Raw genomic sequence first — 18,271 nt, forward strand, 5'->3', positions numbered from 1 at the left:
CAGGCAAGTGTTAAAAAACAAAGCACCTGGGATTTAGCCTAAGGAGCCCACCCCAGCCTTTCCCGGGCTTAAGCCTCGCTTTGCCCCGTTGTGCTGCATAGCCAGGGCCAGATTGAGCTCTTTGCAGTAGAGCAGGGTGTCCCATCCAGGGCCGGAGAAGTGGGCAGCTGCTGAGGATGTAACTTGTGATTTGTTTCTTGGTATCCAGGAGGAATAGAAAGCATTTTCTGTCTCCCTAGGGGCCTGTTTTTTTCTCTAAAATCTGGCTTCTCACCACTCTTGGGCCCTCAGAGCCTGATATGGTTGGCTCCACCCCTCACCTCCTCACCACCTAGGAAGCCTCTTCTAAGTTCCAGCCACCCAGGCCTTCTTTCAACTCTTCAAACTCATCATGCCTCCTCTGGCCACGCAGTCTTTGCAAATGCTATTCCCTTTGCCCAAAACACTCCTCCCTTCCTCTCCTGCCTGGTTACTTCTGAGCTTGAATGTTTCTGTCTCAGGAAGCTCTTCCTTAGCCTAAGTTTTTATAGACTCCCTTGTGCTCTGCATTCCATTTGCAATTTTACATTAATTTATGCAACTGTTTGGTTTCCATCTCTCTCTCCCAAGATTCTTAGCACCATGTGGCAGGAACATGTGTCAGTTGTAGCCCCAGTGTCCTCATGGTGTGTGATGCATGGCCCCAGCCTGGGATGACACAGCTGAAAGGCGCGGAGTGGTGCTGGCCTGAGTTCCTCCGCCACCTTCCTCGGTCCTCCTGCTCTCCAAACCCAGGGGCAGGTCTACCTTTGTCTCTGTCCACTCTGAACTCTGGGATCCCAGGAGTTGAGTTCTGTATTCACCTGTGATCAACATGTTCCTCTCTGACCCTCATCTCCTCAACTGTAGTTTGGAGAGAATAGTAACCACCTCACATGGCCGTGGTGACAATTAAATGAGTTAATATGTTAAGGGCTTATCATGGTGCCCGGCACGTAGTAAGCACTCAATTAATGTTATCTGTTAGTATTGCTGTTGCTGTTATGGTTACCACGAAGCAGGAACAAACAACAGAGTATGGCTGGCAATGTGGGGACATGGGGTAATGCAGTGGTATATGTTATGAGCTGAACAGTGGCCCCCAAAAAGATATGTCCATTTCCAAACCCCGATACCCTGTGACTCTGGTGTTATTGTAGATGTAATCAAGGATGTCAAGATGAGATCATCTGAGCGGGGCCTGAATCCAGTAAGTATCTTTCTAGGAGACAGAAAAAAAGACCTCCTGAAGACAGAGGCAGAGGCGGGAGTGATGCAGCTGTGAGCCAAGGAATGTCTGAGGCCTGCAGGAACTGGAAGAGGCAAGGAGGGACTCTGCCATAGAGCATTTCGAGGAAATGTGGCCCTACCAGCGCCTTGATGTCAGACTTCTGGCCTCTAGAACTGTGAGCAAATTTCTGGCATTTTAAGCGAACCAGTTGTTTCAATTTGTTACTGCAGCCACAGGAAAGCCACCTTCAGAGCAAAATGTTGCTGGCTAAAAATATCCCTGGACCGGGACAGTTGACCCATTAGCAGCACCTTAGGGAAGGGAGGAGGGCAGCGGGTAGTGGCCCAGCACTGCCTTGGGTTGGTGCTACAGGGGAGCTCAGGCCTGAGGACCTTCTGGGGGTCAGGCGCTGGAGGTGCCCTCTTCACTGTGGAGGCCTCAGCAAGTTCCTTCCCCTCTGTAGGCCTCACCCCCCGCCCCCCACTTGGTGTTTTGCATGTCTCTGTGAGTCTCAGGGATAAAACACTCCCATGTGAGCAAATCCTCTGAGGTCAGGTCTGGCAAAGCCAGGAGCAGCCTCTGGGGTGAAGAAGATGCTCACCCGCTGCTCCCTGAGCTGCCCAGGACTTCAGGGCCCAGACCTCCGGAGCTAACGGCTAACAGCTAATGCAGCCAGAAAATAAGCCCTCACTCTGCGTTCCCCTCTCCCCAGATGGACTTGAGGAGAATGGATCTAGTGGCATCCTTTCTGTGGGGTATTTCCAAAGCTTCCCTGCGGTCAGCTGAGGGGCACCAGAAGGAAGTATGTGTCTGGGCAATAGGCCCTATCTGTTGCCAGGCAAGCCTAAGGGGGTCCATGGAGGGCTTTGTGTCCAGGGCCTCTGGGTGGCAACACCAGCAGGGCCAGCAGTTTCTGAAGGGGCTGCCCTCCCACACCTCCTCATTCCCACTCTAACCACATGTGTTAGAGACCAGGGTTCTAGCTCATTCTGTCCAAAGTTATGTGCTGTCTTATGGATGAGGGTCCCTGACTCATTTTAGGCGTTAACATCCCCATCCTGAGGCATGGGAGGTGGACTCAGCTAATCAATTCCAGGGCCCTCTATGGCTCTGACCCTCTAATGCCATAGCAGCAGTCCCCTGACCTGGGCATGTGTGTGGCTGGGGCTGGGGAGGCAGGAGCAGCTGCTTGAGTGACACCAAGAACAACTTTGTGAACATGGACACGCCAGCTGAAAGGAAACCCAGTCTCATTAAGTCCAGTGCTCTCATTATACAGCCAGAAAACCGAGGCCTGGAGAGAGGAGGGACTAAGGTTATACTTTGATCACCCGATAAGCTGAGCCGGGAACCCAGGCTCCCTGTCCGCCCCTGGGAAGTGTGTGTTTACAATGCGCATGCTTGGGATAAGGCTGCCCTATGTGTGGGTTGAAGGGTTGCCATGAGCCTATCCATGCAATAGTCCGTGCCTGACAGTGCTGGGTGTCCATTTGGGTTCACCCTGTGGGGACTATGTTTAACCTGATGGTTAAACCTTGAGAGCTGAGGAGGAGGAGGAGGAAGAGGAACAGGAGGGATGGGCGAGGAGGGAGTTCGCAGGTGAGCAGGATCAGGAAAGGACCCCGGAGGACTGTTCCTCAGTAGATGGGCAAGCTCTGTTCTCTTGTGGGGACTTTTAGTTCTCCCCTTGGGAAATTATTCTAGGCTCCTAACATGCCTCAGACCACAGATCTAACACATACCTACAAGAGCACTCCAAGGAGAGTAGCGCCAACTCCCTCCCACCCCGGTGAGCACCGCCAGGTCAGCACTGTGGGGTGAGTGCTCAGAGCCCTAGACCAGATGAAGGACCAGCATCTGCCGGACGATGGACTCAAGTGTGCAGAACACGGTGCTAGGCCCTACAAGGAGTTCAGTAAAGGGAGTAAGGAAAAATTTCTTTTTAATTTTTTTCTTTTCTTTTTTTTTTTTTTTTTTTGAGATGAAGCCTTGCTCTGTCACCCAGGCTGCAGTGCAGTGGCGTGATCTCGGCTCACTGCAACCTCTGCCTCCTGAGTTCAAGCGATTCTCCTGCCTCAGCCTCCTGAGTAGCTGGGATTACAGGTGCGCACCATGCCTGGCTAATTTTTGTATTTTTCATAGAGATGCAGTTTCACCATGTTGGCCAGGCTGGTCTCGAACTCCTGACCTCGGCCTCCCAAAGTACTGGGATTACAGGCGTGAACCACTGCACCCAGCATAATTTACCATTTCAATGCGTTGAGACTCCAACCCTGTGGGAAACTGCCTGATATGAAAGCCTTTTCAGAAAGCTGGTAAATGTATACAGATCTTCATGGCCTAAGTAATTTTCTGATAAGGAGTGAAAACACAGCGAGTGGTTTGGGTGAGGAAGGAGGCAGGTTTGAAGCAGGACCTTCAGGAAGGGGAGGGAGAATGCCTGACGTTAAAGAGAGGGAGGGTTGTGCCTGGGAAGTACCATGATGAGTGCCAGGGGCCCAGGCCCTGGAGCCCCCAGCCTGCACCACAGTCTGTGATCTCCCTTGGAGCTGTGAAAGCCTTTACTGGTCTCCACAGTAAGCCAGTTTTTAAAAAGGGACACATTGTCATTGTACATATTTATGGGTACAATTTGATGTTTCAATACAGATATGCTTCGTAATGATCAAATCAGGGAGGTAGCACATCCATCCCCTCATGCAGGGATCATTTCTTATATGCAATGAAGTACTATTCAGCCATAAAAAGAACAAAATCCTGTCATTTGGAACCACATGGATGAAGCTGGAGGACACCATGTTAAGTGAAATAAGCCAGGCACACATAGACAAACAGACCATGATCTCACTCATATGTGGAGTCTTTTAAAAAAGTGAACTCAGGGCTGGGCAAGGTGGCTCACACCTGTAATCCCAGCACTTTGGGAGGCCGAGACAGGAGGATCACTTGAGGTCAGGAGTTCAAGACCAGCCTGATCAACATGGTGAAACCCGATCTCTACTAAAAATACAAAATTAGCTGGGCATGGTGGCACATGACTGTAATCCCAGCTACTTAGGAGGCTGAGGCAGGAGAATCACTTGAACCCAGAGGCAGAAATTGCAGTGAGCTGAGATCGCGCCACTGCACTCCAGCCTGGTCAACAGACCCCATCTCAAAAATAAATAAATAAATAAAAATAATTTTTAAAAAGTGAAGTCAGGGCACGGTGGCTCAAGCCTGTGATCCCAGCACTTCGGGAGGCCGAGGCGGGCGGATCACGAGGTCAGGAGATCGAGACCATCCTGGCTAACACGGTGAAACCCCATCTCTACTAAAAAAATACAAAAAAAATTAGCCGGGTGTGGTGGCAGGCGCTCGTAGTCCCAGCCGCTCGGGAGGCTGAGGCAGGAGAATGGCGTGAATCCGGGAGGCAGAGCTTGCAGTGAGCCGAGATCGTGCCACTGCATTCCAGCCTGGGCAACACAGCAAGACTCTGTCTCAAAAAAAAAAAAAAAAAATTAAAAAAGAAAAAAGTGAAGTCAGGAACCACCAGAGCATTCAGTGGTACCCCGTGGAGTAAAGCAGCTGTCACAGACCCTCCCCTGTGGCTTGACCTGTGCTGCCTCCCCTATTCCAGGATGTTTCTCCAGGAACAAATCCTTTTGTCATTTGGTTCTGTCTCGTTTCTCGGGATGCTGTCCTGGAGTGGATTCTCAGTCACTGTGTGTAACCCCTTCTTCATATGCGTAAAAAACCACCACTGATGATGCATGATACAATTCAGTGCTTTTGCAGAGGGACTGGTGCCTTTTTTAAATAATAATGATGCTTTCATTTGAGTCAGGGAGATTTCTTTTTTAATTGTGGTGAAATACATGAAACATAAAACTTACCACTTCAACTATTTTCAAGTGTATGACTCAGCAGCATTAAGTACACTCACAGTGCTGTGTAACCGTCACCACTAATCACTGCAGAACCTTTTCATCACTCCAAAAGAAACCCCGTTCCCATGAAGCAGTCACTTCCAATTCCGCACCTTCCCCAGGCACCGGTTGCCACTCATCTGCTTTCTGTCTCTGCGGATTTGCCTGTGTGTCAAGATGTTTTGATCTTTATGTTCCACTTAAAATGCAAATAACCATAGGAGAACCCACGATCTACACTTTCAATCCCATTAATTTCAACAATACCCACCCTCCACCCACCTCCATAGTTTAGAAATTACTATTATTATCGTTTTAGAGACAGGGTCTTGCTCTGTCACCCACGCTGGAGTGCAGTGGCTCAATCACAGCTCACTGCAGCCTCAAAGTCCTGGGCTCAAACAATCCCCCTGCCCCAGCCTCCCAAGTAGCTGAGACTACAGATGTGCACCACCATGCCTGGCTAATTTTTTGATGTTTTATAGAGACAGGGTCTCAAATTGCTGCCCAGGCTTGTCTCAAGCTCCTGGTCTCAAACAATTCCTCCCACCTCAGCCTCTAAAAGTGTTTGGATTACAGGCGTGAGCCAATGAGTCCAGCTAGGAATGATGGAATTCCCTGTGTGTTGTGGGGAAAACACTGGCATGGGAGTTCGGAGACCAGGGTTCTAGCTCATTCTGTCCAAAGTTACGTGCTGTCTTATGGATGAGGGTCCCTGACTCACTTTAGGCCTTAATATCCCCATCCTGAGGCATGGGAGGTGGACTCAGCTAATCAATTCCAGGGCCCTCTGTGGCTCTGACCCTCTAATGCCATAGCAGCAGTCCCCTGACCTGGCAGAGCACAGAGTGGGTGGGACCTGCAGGACTGAGTGCCAGAGGAAGCCAGGCCTGGGGATGGGGGCAGCACTGAGGAGGGCTCAGACTTGACCTGCCTCGCCCACCACTAGGCCTGGGGCCAGCCCTGTCCATGTGAGCTTCCTGGCTGGTTCAAAGCCCCAGGCAGACTCTGCAGGTGGGATGTGGCTGTCCCCATCACAGTGCCTGCTCTGGGGTGAGCCTCCTGGGGGCCTCAAGCAGAGGCCTTCCTGGGCAGGCTGAGGCAGGACAGGGCAGGGCAGGCCTGGGGGCACAGGAAGGAAGGCACAGAGGTTGGGACAGGGCAGCTGCAGAGTGGGATACAAGGTCCTCAACCCAGAGGCTCCCTAGGCCTCACTTGCCCCAGCTCTTGAGAGCCTGGTTCTGAGGTCTGCCAGGACTGGGGCTCAGTGCTGCCCATGGAAACAGGCGTGGCAGGGAAGAAAATCATAACCAAATATTTGTAGTCACCTCTCTCCTCCCTTCTGGAAAGGGAGGGTCCCTGGTTTGTGGGCTCTTGGCCTCCTGGACATTATTGTGTAGTGAAGGGAGAAAGGTTGAGATGCAGAGTTGGAGAAACTAAGAGAGGCCAAACTGGTCCATTTGAGGAAAGATGGGGGATACCAGGAGGGGAGGAGGGGACACCCTGGGGAACCAGGGGGCTTCCCAGGTGGTCCAAGTAGGGGAGGGCAGGATACAGAAAGTCAGAACATGGTTTTGAGTTTTGGAGACAACAAGAGAAAAGAGGGAGGGATCTGGACAAATATGGAAAGGACCGGGCTGGGGAGAGAAATGTTTAGAGATTTGGAAGATAGTGTGTCGTGCAATGTATTGTGAAAACCCCTTCTTCATATCCATAAAAAACCACCACTGATGATGCATAATACAATTCAGTGCTTTTGCAGAGGGACTGGTGCCTTTTTTAAATAATAATGATGCGTTGGCTTGGCTCCATCTGAATTAGTAGTGACAGACATCTTGAACAGGTTTTATCAGAGTTCCATTAGCTAAATATTGAGTTTCCTATTTTGTGGCTTGGCTTAAACCACTTTGTAGGCCCTTCTGCACTGGAAGCCACCTCAGAAATCACCTCTTTGGCCTGCAGCTCCATGTCCCCAAACTCTTGGCTTTCCTAAATGAGTGGCCTCATTCAGAAGATAATACAGCATCCCTCATCCGAAAATCAAAATCCAAAACTGTTTGAGTGCCGACATGATGTTTGAAGGCCAGGTTCAAAGGAAATGCTCATTGGAGCATTTTGGATTTCAGATTTTCGAATTCCAAAATCTGAAAAAATCCGAAATCCAAAATACTTCTGTAATTGTAACCTGTAATAGCCATTGGGTTCTGACCTTCCAGCTGAGACAGCAAGCAGTCAACACAGGCTCGCCATGCACCCGTCCTGCCCCTCACCCTCCCACGGGCTTGTGCCTCACCCCCCCAGCCTCTCTTGCACCTGCTGGGAAGGGGACACGATGCTCCTGCCCTGCCTTCTTGGATCTTGGGCCACTGTGACAATTGCAGGATTCCAGCCAGGGAAAGTGCTACAGGTAGAGGTACTAATTCTCCATAGAGAAGATTCCAGCAATGGCACAGCAGCCCTGGAAGGGTCTGTGATGGTCTCCACTCCTCCAGCTCTGGTCCTTGCCTCTTAGGGAGCTTCTCAGCACTGCCCTCAGAGTGGGGGAGGGGAGGTCCCAACCTCAGACTGAGGTACCTGCTTCTCCTTCTCCTCCATGACCTCCCTGTGGCCTCTGACCCCTCTGTGAAATGAGGGTGGTAATGTCTCCTTCAGTGGGCTGTTAGGAGGTCAGAGAGAATGGATACAAAGTGCTGCACACAAAACCCCAGCACTGGGAGGTGCCCCATCCATGACACCTTGAATTCCAGTCCACAATGCAGTGCATGAGAAATTTCATCCTAAAGTCCTTGATTTTAAATGCAACACTTGAGTTTCTGAACTCAAGGTCTCTTTCCTGGGCAGTCAGGTGTGCCTCAGTGCTCTGGTTCTATGTGAAGTCGGGGGATTGGGGTGCAGAGAGACACCTCGTCCTCAGTCATCCTTCCACCTCGGTCACCACTGAGATATCCATCTTTTCTAGCCATTGTTTCTGTTCTGTGGCAGGCCTGGGATCACCCAGACACACCACACTGTTGCTGCGGGTGGCAGGAAATGTCAGGGGAGAGGGTCAGGGTCCCCCTGGTGCCCCCCATCTCCTCCCTCTCTCCTTCCCCTCTACTACATCTTCCCCAGCAGCAGTGAAGTTTGGAGCTGCTGCTGGCTACAATGAGGGGGAAGGGCAGGGAGGAGAAAAAAAGGGATAGCATTAGGAGATATACCTAATGTTAAATGACGAGTTAATGGGTGCAGCACACCAACGTGCACATGTATACATATGTAACTAACCTGCACGTTGTGCACATGTACCCTAAAACTTAAAGTATAATAAAAAATATATATATATCTCAGCTGGATGTGGTGGCTCATGCCTGTAATACCAGCACTTTGGGAGGCCTAGGCGGATGGATCACCTGAGCTCAGGAGTTCATGACCAGCCTGGCCAACATGGTGAAACCCCATCACTACTAAAAATAAAAAAAATTAGCCAGGCATGGTGGCGGGCACCTGTCATCCCAGCTATTAGGGAGGCTGAGGCAGGAGAATCGCTTGAACCTGGGAGGTGGAGGTTGCAGTGAGCCGAGATCATGCCACTGCACTCCAGCATGGGCAACAGAGCGAGACTCCGTCTCAAAACAAAAAATAAATAAAATAAAAATGAAAAATAAGAGGAAGATGGGGCAGCTTTGTGTACTGCACGTCCCGAAAATGGGCTGACTGACCTCAAGAGGCAGAGATCCAAGCTCTCTAGCGTACATGGAAAACATACAGGAGAAAAAAGAAGAAAAAGAAAAAATATATAAATATAAATAAATGAAAATAACACTTCTCCCTGATTATAATGGAAATCACATTCTTTTTGTAATAATTTGCATGACAAAATATAAAGAAAAATTTTTAATTTTGCCACTCAAAAAATTCTGGTTTGTTTTTTACACTTTTGTATGCATATAAACATTTTAAAAAGTAGAATCATAATATATAGTCTTTTGTCACTTACTGTATTTTGGGCATGTTTCTATGGCAGAAATATATTCTGGCATCATCATTTTTAATAGCTGGCTGTATATTAAGTGAATCGTTGCCACCCCAGAGGTGAAATTCCTTCTATATACATTTTTAATAGACTTGAGCAAGCGTTGTTGGACTGAATTCACAGAAGAAGAATTTCTGGAGGAAAATAACATAAAACAGTTTTAGGGTTTTTAATAGAAATGTTCAAATTATCCTGTAGGAAAATTGGTTCAGTTTATACTCCCACCAACAGGGAAGGGACAGAGCTCCAGGTTCCCCCTTCCATTTGTCATCTTTGCTGGTCTTTAAGCAGCAAATCTCATTGTTTTCATGACTTTTTTTTTATTTCTAGTGCTTTTTAATCTTTTTCATGTGCTCATTGGCCATTTTTATTCTTGTGGGAAGTTCCCGTGTCTCCATTGCCCATTTTCTGTTAGAAATCATTCCTTTTTTCTGAGTAATTTTTTTTTTTTGAGGCAGTTTTGCCCTTGTTGCCCAGGCTGGAGTGCAATGGCACCATCTCAGCTCACCACAACCTCCGCTTCCCGGGTTCAAGGTGGAAAAAACCCAAAACTTAAATTTCCCGTTGAATGCAATTTGAAAATATAGCCAATGATTCCACTTTTCTTCTCTAGTAAGTTTGGACATTCTGATCTACTTGGTGTTTTATTATAGAACTCTTAGTGTGCCTGAGTCTTACATTGTGAAGATCCCTTTCTAAAACTTTACATGTAAGAGGATATACATGATATTGGATGAGATCAGGCTGGATGAGAACTGATACCTGTAGATATACTTTTTAGATGAAATCTCTGATTGCCACTCGTTTTCTTATTGAACTCATAAAAATAAAACACATTGGATGGAGGGTGGGAGTAGGAAGGAGATTTATGTGTTTTAATTGCATGTCATTGTTTCATAACAATATAGAACATATGGTATCCCTGGCTTTGGACCTACAGAAGGAAACACATTTTTCTACCTGCCATATGCCAGAGGTTCTTGAACACCTGGAGGGATTACTGCAGCCCTGGGGTGGTGAGAGCCCCATCCAGCTGGGGCCATGGTCTAGGGATCACGCCGGATATGGGGAGGCTCCAGCCAAGAGCTGAAAAATTTGAGTCCTTGTTCTTCTCCTGCCATAGAATCCTCTAGAAACTGCTAAAAATCTACAGATTGAGGCCCTGCCATAGACATGGGGAATCAGAATCTCAGGGTTAGGGCTTAAAATTTTTTTTCTTAAAGCATCATAGGTGAAAACCATTATTTTATAGATTACATTTATATGGCTAGCTCATGAGTCTGTTTATTTCCTTCTGAGGTTCAAGCCAACACTTTCACTATTTCCTGGTGATAGAGTTGTGCTTTCTCTTTTTTTTTTTTTTTTTTTTTTTTTTTTTTTTTTTTTGAGATGAGGTCTCACTCTGTGACCCAGGCTGGAGTGCGGTGGTGCTATCTCGGCTCACTGCAATGTCCACCTCCCAGGCTCAAGCTATTCTCCTGCCTCAGCCTCTCAAGTAGCCGGGACTATAGGTGCGTGCCACTGCACCTGGCTAATTTTTGTATTTGTAGAGATGGGGCTTCGTCATGTTGCCCAGGCTGGTCTGGAACTCCTGAGCTCAAGGAATCCACCCACCTCAGCCTCCCAAAATTTTGGGATTACAGGCATCAGCCACCATGCCTGGCCTGAGATCTCTTTAAAATTATTTAATTTTTTGTTTCTAAATCAAAGGAACTTGACAGAGACTTTATTGACTGAGTTGTACATTGAGCCTAGCCCTAGCCCTTTTAAAGGCACTGTGTGGAACAGTCTGGGCTCCCCAGATCGAAACTTCTCCCATTTCACCATCCAGTTGTCTAGCTGCTGTGAAGCCCTGGATGCTAACCAGCAGTTACAGCAGGCCATGGAGGAGCGGGCACAGCTGGAAGCATATCTGAGGCCCATGAGGCTTTGCAGAGGGAGGGATGTGGAAGGAAGATGACCCCAGGTGGCCAGGAGTAGGTGAGGACCAGTGACAGCCCTTTCTAACTTCTGCGTCGATTCTCGCAGGTGATGGAGTGGCTACAGTATCTACAAATGGAGAGACGAGTACGCTGAGTATCTCCATGGAGAGCATGCCGTGTGTGGCAGAGGATGCAGGAGATTTTGGAGCAGGTGAGACCTGACGCTTCAGTCCCCGCCTTAGAGAGGTCGCTTGATCGTTCTGACCACCTGTGCAATGGGAGGAGCACAGCCAGAGGTGGTCATGGGTCTGGGCTTTGTGGAGGTAGGGAGCAGAGAGGGAGTTGGTAGCCTGTCCAGCCACCAGCCCCTCTCTCCAGGGCCCTTTCCCCCTGTACTTTGGGCAAGTTCGCACATTGAAGGAGGAGAAGAAGCATGACATGCATCAGGTAGAGGAGCTGGAGACAAGCTCGGCTCCACTGCTCACCATTGAACGAAGAACCAGATGGGTGAGCTGGGGCTGAGGTGACCTCGAAGCAGGACTGTCATCAGAGGGCTGTGGGGGTGGCTTAGAATGCCCCAGGGAGGTGGGTGAATGGAAGGGCTTTGAGGCAGAGGGAAAATGGTCTGTGCCAGAAGACGGCAAGTCTTGTCATCTCCATGAGCCTCAGTGTCCCCATCAGCAAAGAGGGAGGAGTGCTGATTGTCAGCCACCCACAGTGCTATCTAAAAGTGGCTTGGAAGATTGGCTACCATCCAGGTGCAAGGAATCATTAGCAGGGAGGCCAAGTTTGGGGGGAGCCTGAGAGGAGCTGTGCACCAAGAGGAGGGTTTTTTGAGAATCCAGAGGCCTTTATTGTCTGCTTCCTTTCTCAGCTGAACCCTCCACCTGGAGCCCCCAGCAGGACCCTCGGAGGTGGAGCAGCAGCTACAAGCCAAGGTCAAGCCCCTGCAAAAGGAGCTGGAGAGTCTGGCAGGACAGCTCCAAGCCCAGGTGGAAGCCAATGAGGGCTCGAGTCAGCTGAACTGGGAGCAGGAGGAGAGGCTGCGGGAGCGGAAAGCAGAGCTCTGGGAGAAGCAGGGAGAGGCGGGCAGGTCCTCCGTGCAGAAGGACCGCACCACCATCAGCCACGCGCTCTCCCAGAATCACCAGCTGGAGGAGCAGCTGGCCAAGGTGAAGCAGATGGTAAATCCCGCCCCATCCAATAAGGGCTAGGAGGCAGGCACCAGTCTCTGGGGAAGGGAGGTACGAGGCCAGAGGCAGCTCTAGCCTGGGGGACAGGTGACCCCAGCACCCTCCAGGGCAGTGCTGTGACTGTTTCTTGCTTCCTGTCCTCCGAATTTTAGAGGTGGGTAGCCCCGGGTTCCTCCCAGGTCTGGACATCATCATCCCAGCTAGAGGCATGGAGCCCCCCAGTCACAGGGAAAGAGACAGCATTATAAGAGCCTCCTTAGATTCAAACTGAATTCCGGCCTCAGCTCCACTGCCCACCATTGAACTACCTTGCATCTCTAAGACTCGGTTTCTTTCACTTAAAAAGGAAGTGAGCCTTTTCCTCACTTCAACACAGAGGTGTTGAGGATTAAATGAGACAATACGTGGAAACATTAGGCACGTAGCACACTTAACAGATGGTGGTTGGTGCCCTCTGCTTTTCCTCCAGTCTGTGGCCTGCAGTTTAAATGGTGAGAAAAGGGTGTGAGATTTGAGGCTGGGGAAGGAGGCATGGGGTTCTAGGCACATAGGGGCAGTCACTTAGGCCTGGAGCAAGGGGCCAGGGACCTGGGCAGGTGACAGAGCCCCACAGTGCCCTCTCTACCCTATTAATGGGCCCAGAATCTGGAAGCCAGCCACCAGCTGCCCTCATGCCCAAGGACTTCCTGCAGGTGGAGCTGGAGAGCCAAGAGGCTCAGAGTCTGCAGCGGCAGCGAGACCAGTACCTGGGTCACCTGCAGCAGCACGTGGCTGCCTATCAGCAGGTGACCTCTGAGAAGGAGGCGCTGCACAGGCAGTTACTGCTGCAGACCCAGCTCATGGATCAGCTGCAGCAGCAGGAAGCTCAGGGCAAAGCAGTGGCCGAGATGGCCCGCCAAGAGCTGCAGGAGACTCAGGCAAGGGAGTTGCTGAGGGCGGGGCCCCGAGGGGATGACCTGGCAACTTCTGTGCCTTCTCATTCTCTTTCCTGGCCCCTTAGGAGCGCCTGGAATCTACCAGCCAGCAGAACCAGCAGCTACAGTCCCAGATGAGCCTCATGGCTCTCCCTGGGGAAGGTACGGGACACCACTCAGAGGAAGAGGAGAGAGCCCCAGGAGGAAAGGGGGACTGTTAGCAGCATAGAATTGAGGAGTTGGAAGAGATCTTTAAGACAGCTGGTCATTATGCTGACCGAGTGTCTGCACTAAGTTCGGCATCAATATGGTGACCTCCTGGGAGAGGGGGACCACCAGGTTGCCTAAGGATGGGATAACTGGCCCAGGTCAGAAAGGGAGCAGGTCAGAACTCCCGCACCGTTGGCTAGTGGGACTGCACCTGGGCAACATAGCGAGAGCTTGGCTCTTAGAAAAAAAAAAAAGTGAAAATAGAGAACAGCTGCTCATTACTCTCTGGGAAGGGGCTGGCCCAGGGTTACACATTGAGGGTGGGCACAGAGGTGGCCTACCGTACCTCCCTTATTGGGTTGTCTGAGGACCCCTCTGGCCACCCCCCACAGGAGACGGACTGGGCAGTAAGGAGGAGGAGGAGGGGCCTCAGCCCATGCCGAGCATCTTGGAGGACCTGGAGAGCCGGGAGGCCATGGTGAGCCTGACTCCCGCTGCCCCACCTTTGCTGCCTCCCTCTGTGGTCCCTCCCAGACACCCTTTTGCTCTTTGTTTCCTGCCCTCTGGTTTCTCTAGACCCTCGTGCCTTCCCTGGGAGCCAGTGTTCAGACATCATTTCACCTGTGACCCCCAGGTGCACCCTCTGAGGCCCCAAAGGGAAAGCTCCTGTCCCCCTCCCTGCCGCATTTGTCCTGTGTATCGCCCTAAAAGAATGCATATATCTTGCCTGCAGGTGGCCTTTTTAAACTCGGCTTTAGTCAGTGCCAAGGAGGAATAGCAGGCACAGCTACATGGGCAGCTGAAAGAGCAAAGGGTGTGCTGCCAGCGCCTGGCTCACCCAGTGGCCTTGGCCCAGAAGGAGCCAGAGGCAGCTGCCCCAACCCCAGGGACTGGGGGCGATTCTGCGTGTGGGGAGATCCACCGGGTTTTCACCATGTTGGCCAGGCTGGTCTTGAACTCCTGACCTCAAGTGATCCGCCCTCTTCGGCCTCCCGAAGTGCTGGGATTACAGGCCTAAATCACCACACCCAGTCCAATGAAGACCTTTTTAAAATTTGCAGTTCAGGTTGTGGAAAATTTGAGCTACAAATTAGCAAGAGTTTACTCTTCACATGAATGTTGTCAGATTCATCTTTTAATAATTGGTGTTTATATTTTCATTTAATGTCATCCACTTTTCTACAGGGTATGGACAGTGGATTTGCAGGTGGAGAAGACAAAATTTATGTTTACAATCAAGCCTGGAGAGGTGGTAAATAAAGATATGGTCCAGAGTATTTATAGGTCCAGTAAAAATCTGGACAAAGACATGTATGATGATTACTTAGAAGCCAGAATAAAGACCAACAGGTATCAAGCCATACAACTCTGTTTCAGTGTTTACACCAGTGAAAATAAAGTAGTTCATAGTCTTTTCTCTTGTTCCCTAGATTTGTTCCCAACAAGAAGTTTTTCAGGCCATAGACAGAGAGGCCGAGAGGCTGAGAAGGACCAGTTCAGTTTGAGGAAGATTCTTTTGATTTGGACAAATTTTTGGAAGAAGCCAGACAGCATGGTGGCTCTCAAAGACCCTCAGAGAACATGAGCATGAAGGCACGAAGAGGAGGAAGGAGTAGACACACATCTCTTCAAAGCAAATCAACTGTGATTGTCCATAACCCTAATGATGCAAGTCCCATGGCGCAACACTTTGTGAATGGTCAGGATACAAACCAAATCTGGATACTACTTTTTATTATTGGAGAAGGCGGGGGCGGGGAGGGGCGGGGATAGAAAATTTTACTTTGAATTATTTAGTTTTTTTAAAGAGTGGGTTGTGTTTGTGCTTCTCCCACCTTTCAGCATTTATAGAACATGCTGGCCCACATACACAGTCAAGACCACTTCCTTTTGTGTGACACTAGTAGTTCGGGTTAATATTTTGTGTAGGAACAGCTGCTTATGAGTCAAGTCCCCCCAACGGCAGTGAGGAGGAGGATGTTCACATATTAGAACTGTCCTGCCAAATAAATGTGGCCCCTGTTGTGCTGTGTTTAATTTGGAGTGGGGAAAAGAAACTCTTGCTTCGTTTCAACTAAAAACCTTTAGACAAAATTCTCGGTTATGTTTCCTTTATGTAATAGGCTGGGACAGTCTCAAAAATCTTCCTCTTCGTATTTTCATACGTTGCTGCTAGGGGTCTAGTTATTATAGTCTTTTTGGAGTCAGTTTTTCAGTATGCCTCAGAAACCCCTTAAAATGTGCTTACCTTTTTACTGCGTAATTCCCCTTTTAGAATTTGAACTTAATGAAATAATCATGATCGTATTATAATATTCAAATATAACTATATTTAATACAATGCATTTTGTATAGCGAGGAATTGGTATAAATTAAAAATCCAGCAAACAAATGTGTTCACAAACTAAATTATTGTATATTCATATAATGTGATATTCATTCATTAAATTAATGTAAATTTATATTTATTCATTAAAATATATTCATTATTTCTTAACTGGAAAAAAAAATCTTCCTCTTCATCAGATGTTTGCAAAACTTTAGGCCTTTGAGCTTGAACCTGGAGCTGAAAAAAATAAGCACTGTAAGGAAGGAAAGGCAATGTCTGCAAGAACATTCGATCTGAAAATCACCTTTTTATGAGGGAGTCAGTAAAAAGAACTCAGGCAGTTTTTATTTGTACCTTGTTCTTTTATTTGTTTTCTCCTCAAACTCCCTTTACCATCTTTGTTGTTCTTATGACTCCCTCACCCTCCATTAAAAATTGTAAACTGGGCAAGTCACAGTGGCTCAGTCCTATAACCCCAGCACTGTGAGAGGCTGAGGCAAGAGCACAGCTTGAGGCTAGGAGTTCAAGACTAACCTGCAGCATAGAAAGGCCCAGGCTCAATGAAAACAAATAAAAAATAAAAGAGTGAATCAGTCTGGCCCAAGATCACATAATAAGTGGGAAAGGCAAAATTTCAGCCCCAGCTTACCTGACTTGAGAAATGCGCTGCTATGTCCACTGTGTTCTATATATCTTGCTAACCATTACAGGTCTTCTTGTACTTCTCCTTTAAAACTGGGAACTCTTCCACCCCACCATTCTAACAAGCATGAAGGCAGCTTCAGTTACAAATCTCTCAACGTCCCCATCATTCCACATTTATGATCTATTTAATTGATACATAATCAGTAGCTACATGTATATCATAGATGTATCTGATATACAAACAGATTGACTCGACTCCATCTAGAACATGATTTTCCTGTTGTAGTGCATCGTGAAGTTCTTCTGAAGAAGACTGAACCCAACCCGAACCTCTGTGAAAGCCAGTCTCCTTGTCCTAGAAATTCAAAATATGGGAAAAGATTAATTGAAAGTTTCCACGAGCTCCAAATCAAACTGCCAACTTTTTCATCAGCCACAATCGGATTGATCGATTGATTTTTTGAGACAGGGTCTCGCTCTGCAACCCAGGCTGTGATGTGAAAATGACTCACTGAAGCTTCAACTTCCTGGGTTCAAGCGATCCTCCTCCCTCAGCCTCTTCAGTGGCTGGGATCATAGGTGCACACCACCATGTCTGGCTAATGTTTTCTATTTTTTGCAGAGATGGTCTCTTGCCATGTTGCCCAGGCTGGTTTCAAACTGCTGGGCTCGAGCCATCCTCCCACCTGGGCCTCCCAAAGTGCTGGAATTACAGGTGTGAGCCACCGCGCCCAGCCTCAAATTGGATTCCAGACATTTAGAAATGTCAGCAACCTTGCTTCATACCCTTCCGTGTTACCCAAGGCTAAATCCCTGTGTTCATGAACTTACTCTGTTTTCCTCACTGCCATAGAGAAGATATGGATAATGAGCTTTCTGTGTCATTCTAGATGCAAACCATATTAACAGTAATAGCCAAGGGAGATTTTGATCAGAACTCTTGTTTCTAACCTCATTTCTAGAAACTAGAAAATTAGGCCTCAAAACCTAAGTGCACTACGATCATTTCTGAGCCCAGTCACCCTCATCACCAGCACTACCATCATCATGTGTTTCTAATGAAAAACAAGAAAAGACAACATTTAGCCCCTACTTAACCTCGTTACAGACTTCTGGTTAATTTAAACAATTTTGTTACTTTCCCTTTGTGCAGATGGAAAACTTCTTTGCTTTTCTGAGATGGAGTCTTGCTCTGTCGCCAGGCTGGAGTGCAGTGGCGCAATCTTGGCTCACTGCAACCTCCAACTCCCTGATTCAAGCTATTCTCCTGCCTCAGCCTCCTGAGTAGCTGGGCTTACAGGCACACGCCACCATGCCCAGTTAATTTTTGTATTTTTAGTAGAGACGGGGGTTTCACAATGTTGGCCAGGCTGGTCACAAACTCTTGGCCTCAAGTGATCTACCTGCCTTGGCCTCCCAGAGTGCTAGGATTACAGGTGTGAGCCACCGCTCCCAGCCTACATTACCACAGCCCTTACAGTGCAACAAGGAAAAACACGGTTTCAGTGAGGTGCGTGTAAACTCTGTGTACTCAAATCACACCCTAGAAAGCCCACAGAAAAATACAGCCCAGGATAAATGTATAGACTGACTTCTAAACCCTCACAAGAAAGCGAAGGAAATGTAATTAATATAAAAATAATGTTTTATTAGTTATAAATCTAAAAAAGGTACTCAATGAAGATAAAACTGAAAATATTCTCTGTCAATTATTAGACATCTATTAGAAATCATTAGCATACTATAGTAGGCAGAATTCTAAAATGGGTCCCGTGATCTCACACATTCCCCATGTTACACCCTACACAATCCCCTCATTTTGAGTGTAGGCAAGACCTGACTTGTCTCTTGTTGTTGTTGTTGTTGTTGTTATTGAGAGGGAATCTCAC

The 18,271-nt window shown here is 48.3% G+C and overlaps 1 protein-coding gene across 1 annotated transcript; it reads left to right on the forward strand.

Annotated features, from left to right (window-relative positions):
• Positions 1-2,825: 2,825 nt before the first annotated feature.
• LOC129481525 (golgin subfamily A member 2-like) lies at positions 2,826-16,830 on the forward strand. The gene is given in 11 exon segments (XM_063638485.1): positions 2,826-2,848; positions 10,958-11,100; positions 11,198-11,302; positions 11,498-11,598; positions 11,985-12,275; positions 12,754-12,775; positions 12,927-13,201; positions 13,285-13,392; positions 13,821-13,886; positions 14,142-14,333; positions 16,816-16,830. Coding segments are annotated over 11 exon segments (1,341 nt in total).
• Positions 16,831-18,271: the final 1,441 nt, after the last annotated feature.

The sequence above is a fragment of the Symphalangus syndactylus genome, chromosome 5 (assembly GCF_028878055.3).
Source record: "Symphalangus syndactylus isolate Jambi chromosome 5, NHGRI_mSymSyn1-v2.1_pri, whole genome shotgun sequence".
Classification (NCBI taxonomy): Eukaryota; Metazoa; Chordata; class Mammalia; order Primates; family Hylobatidae; genus Symphalangus; species Symphalangus syndactylus.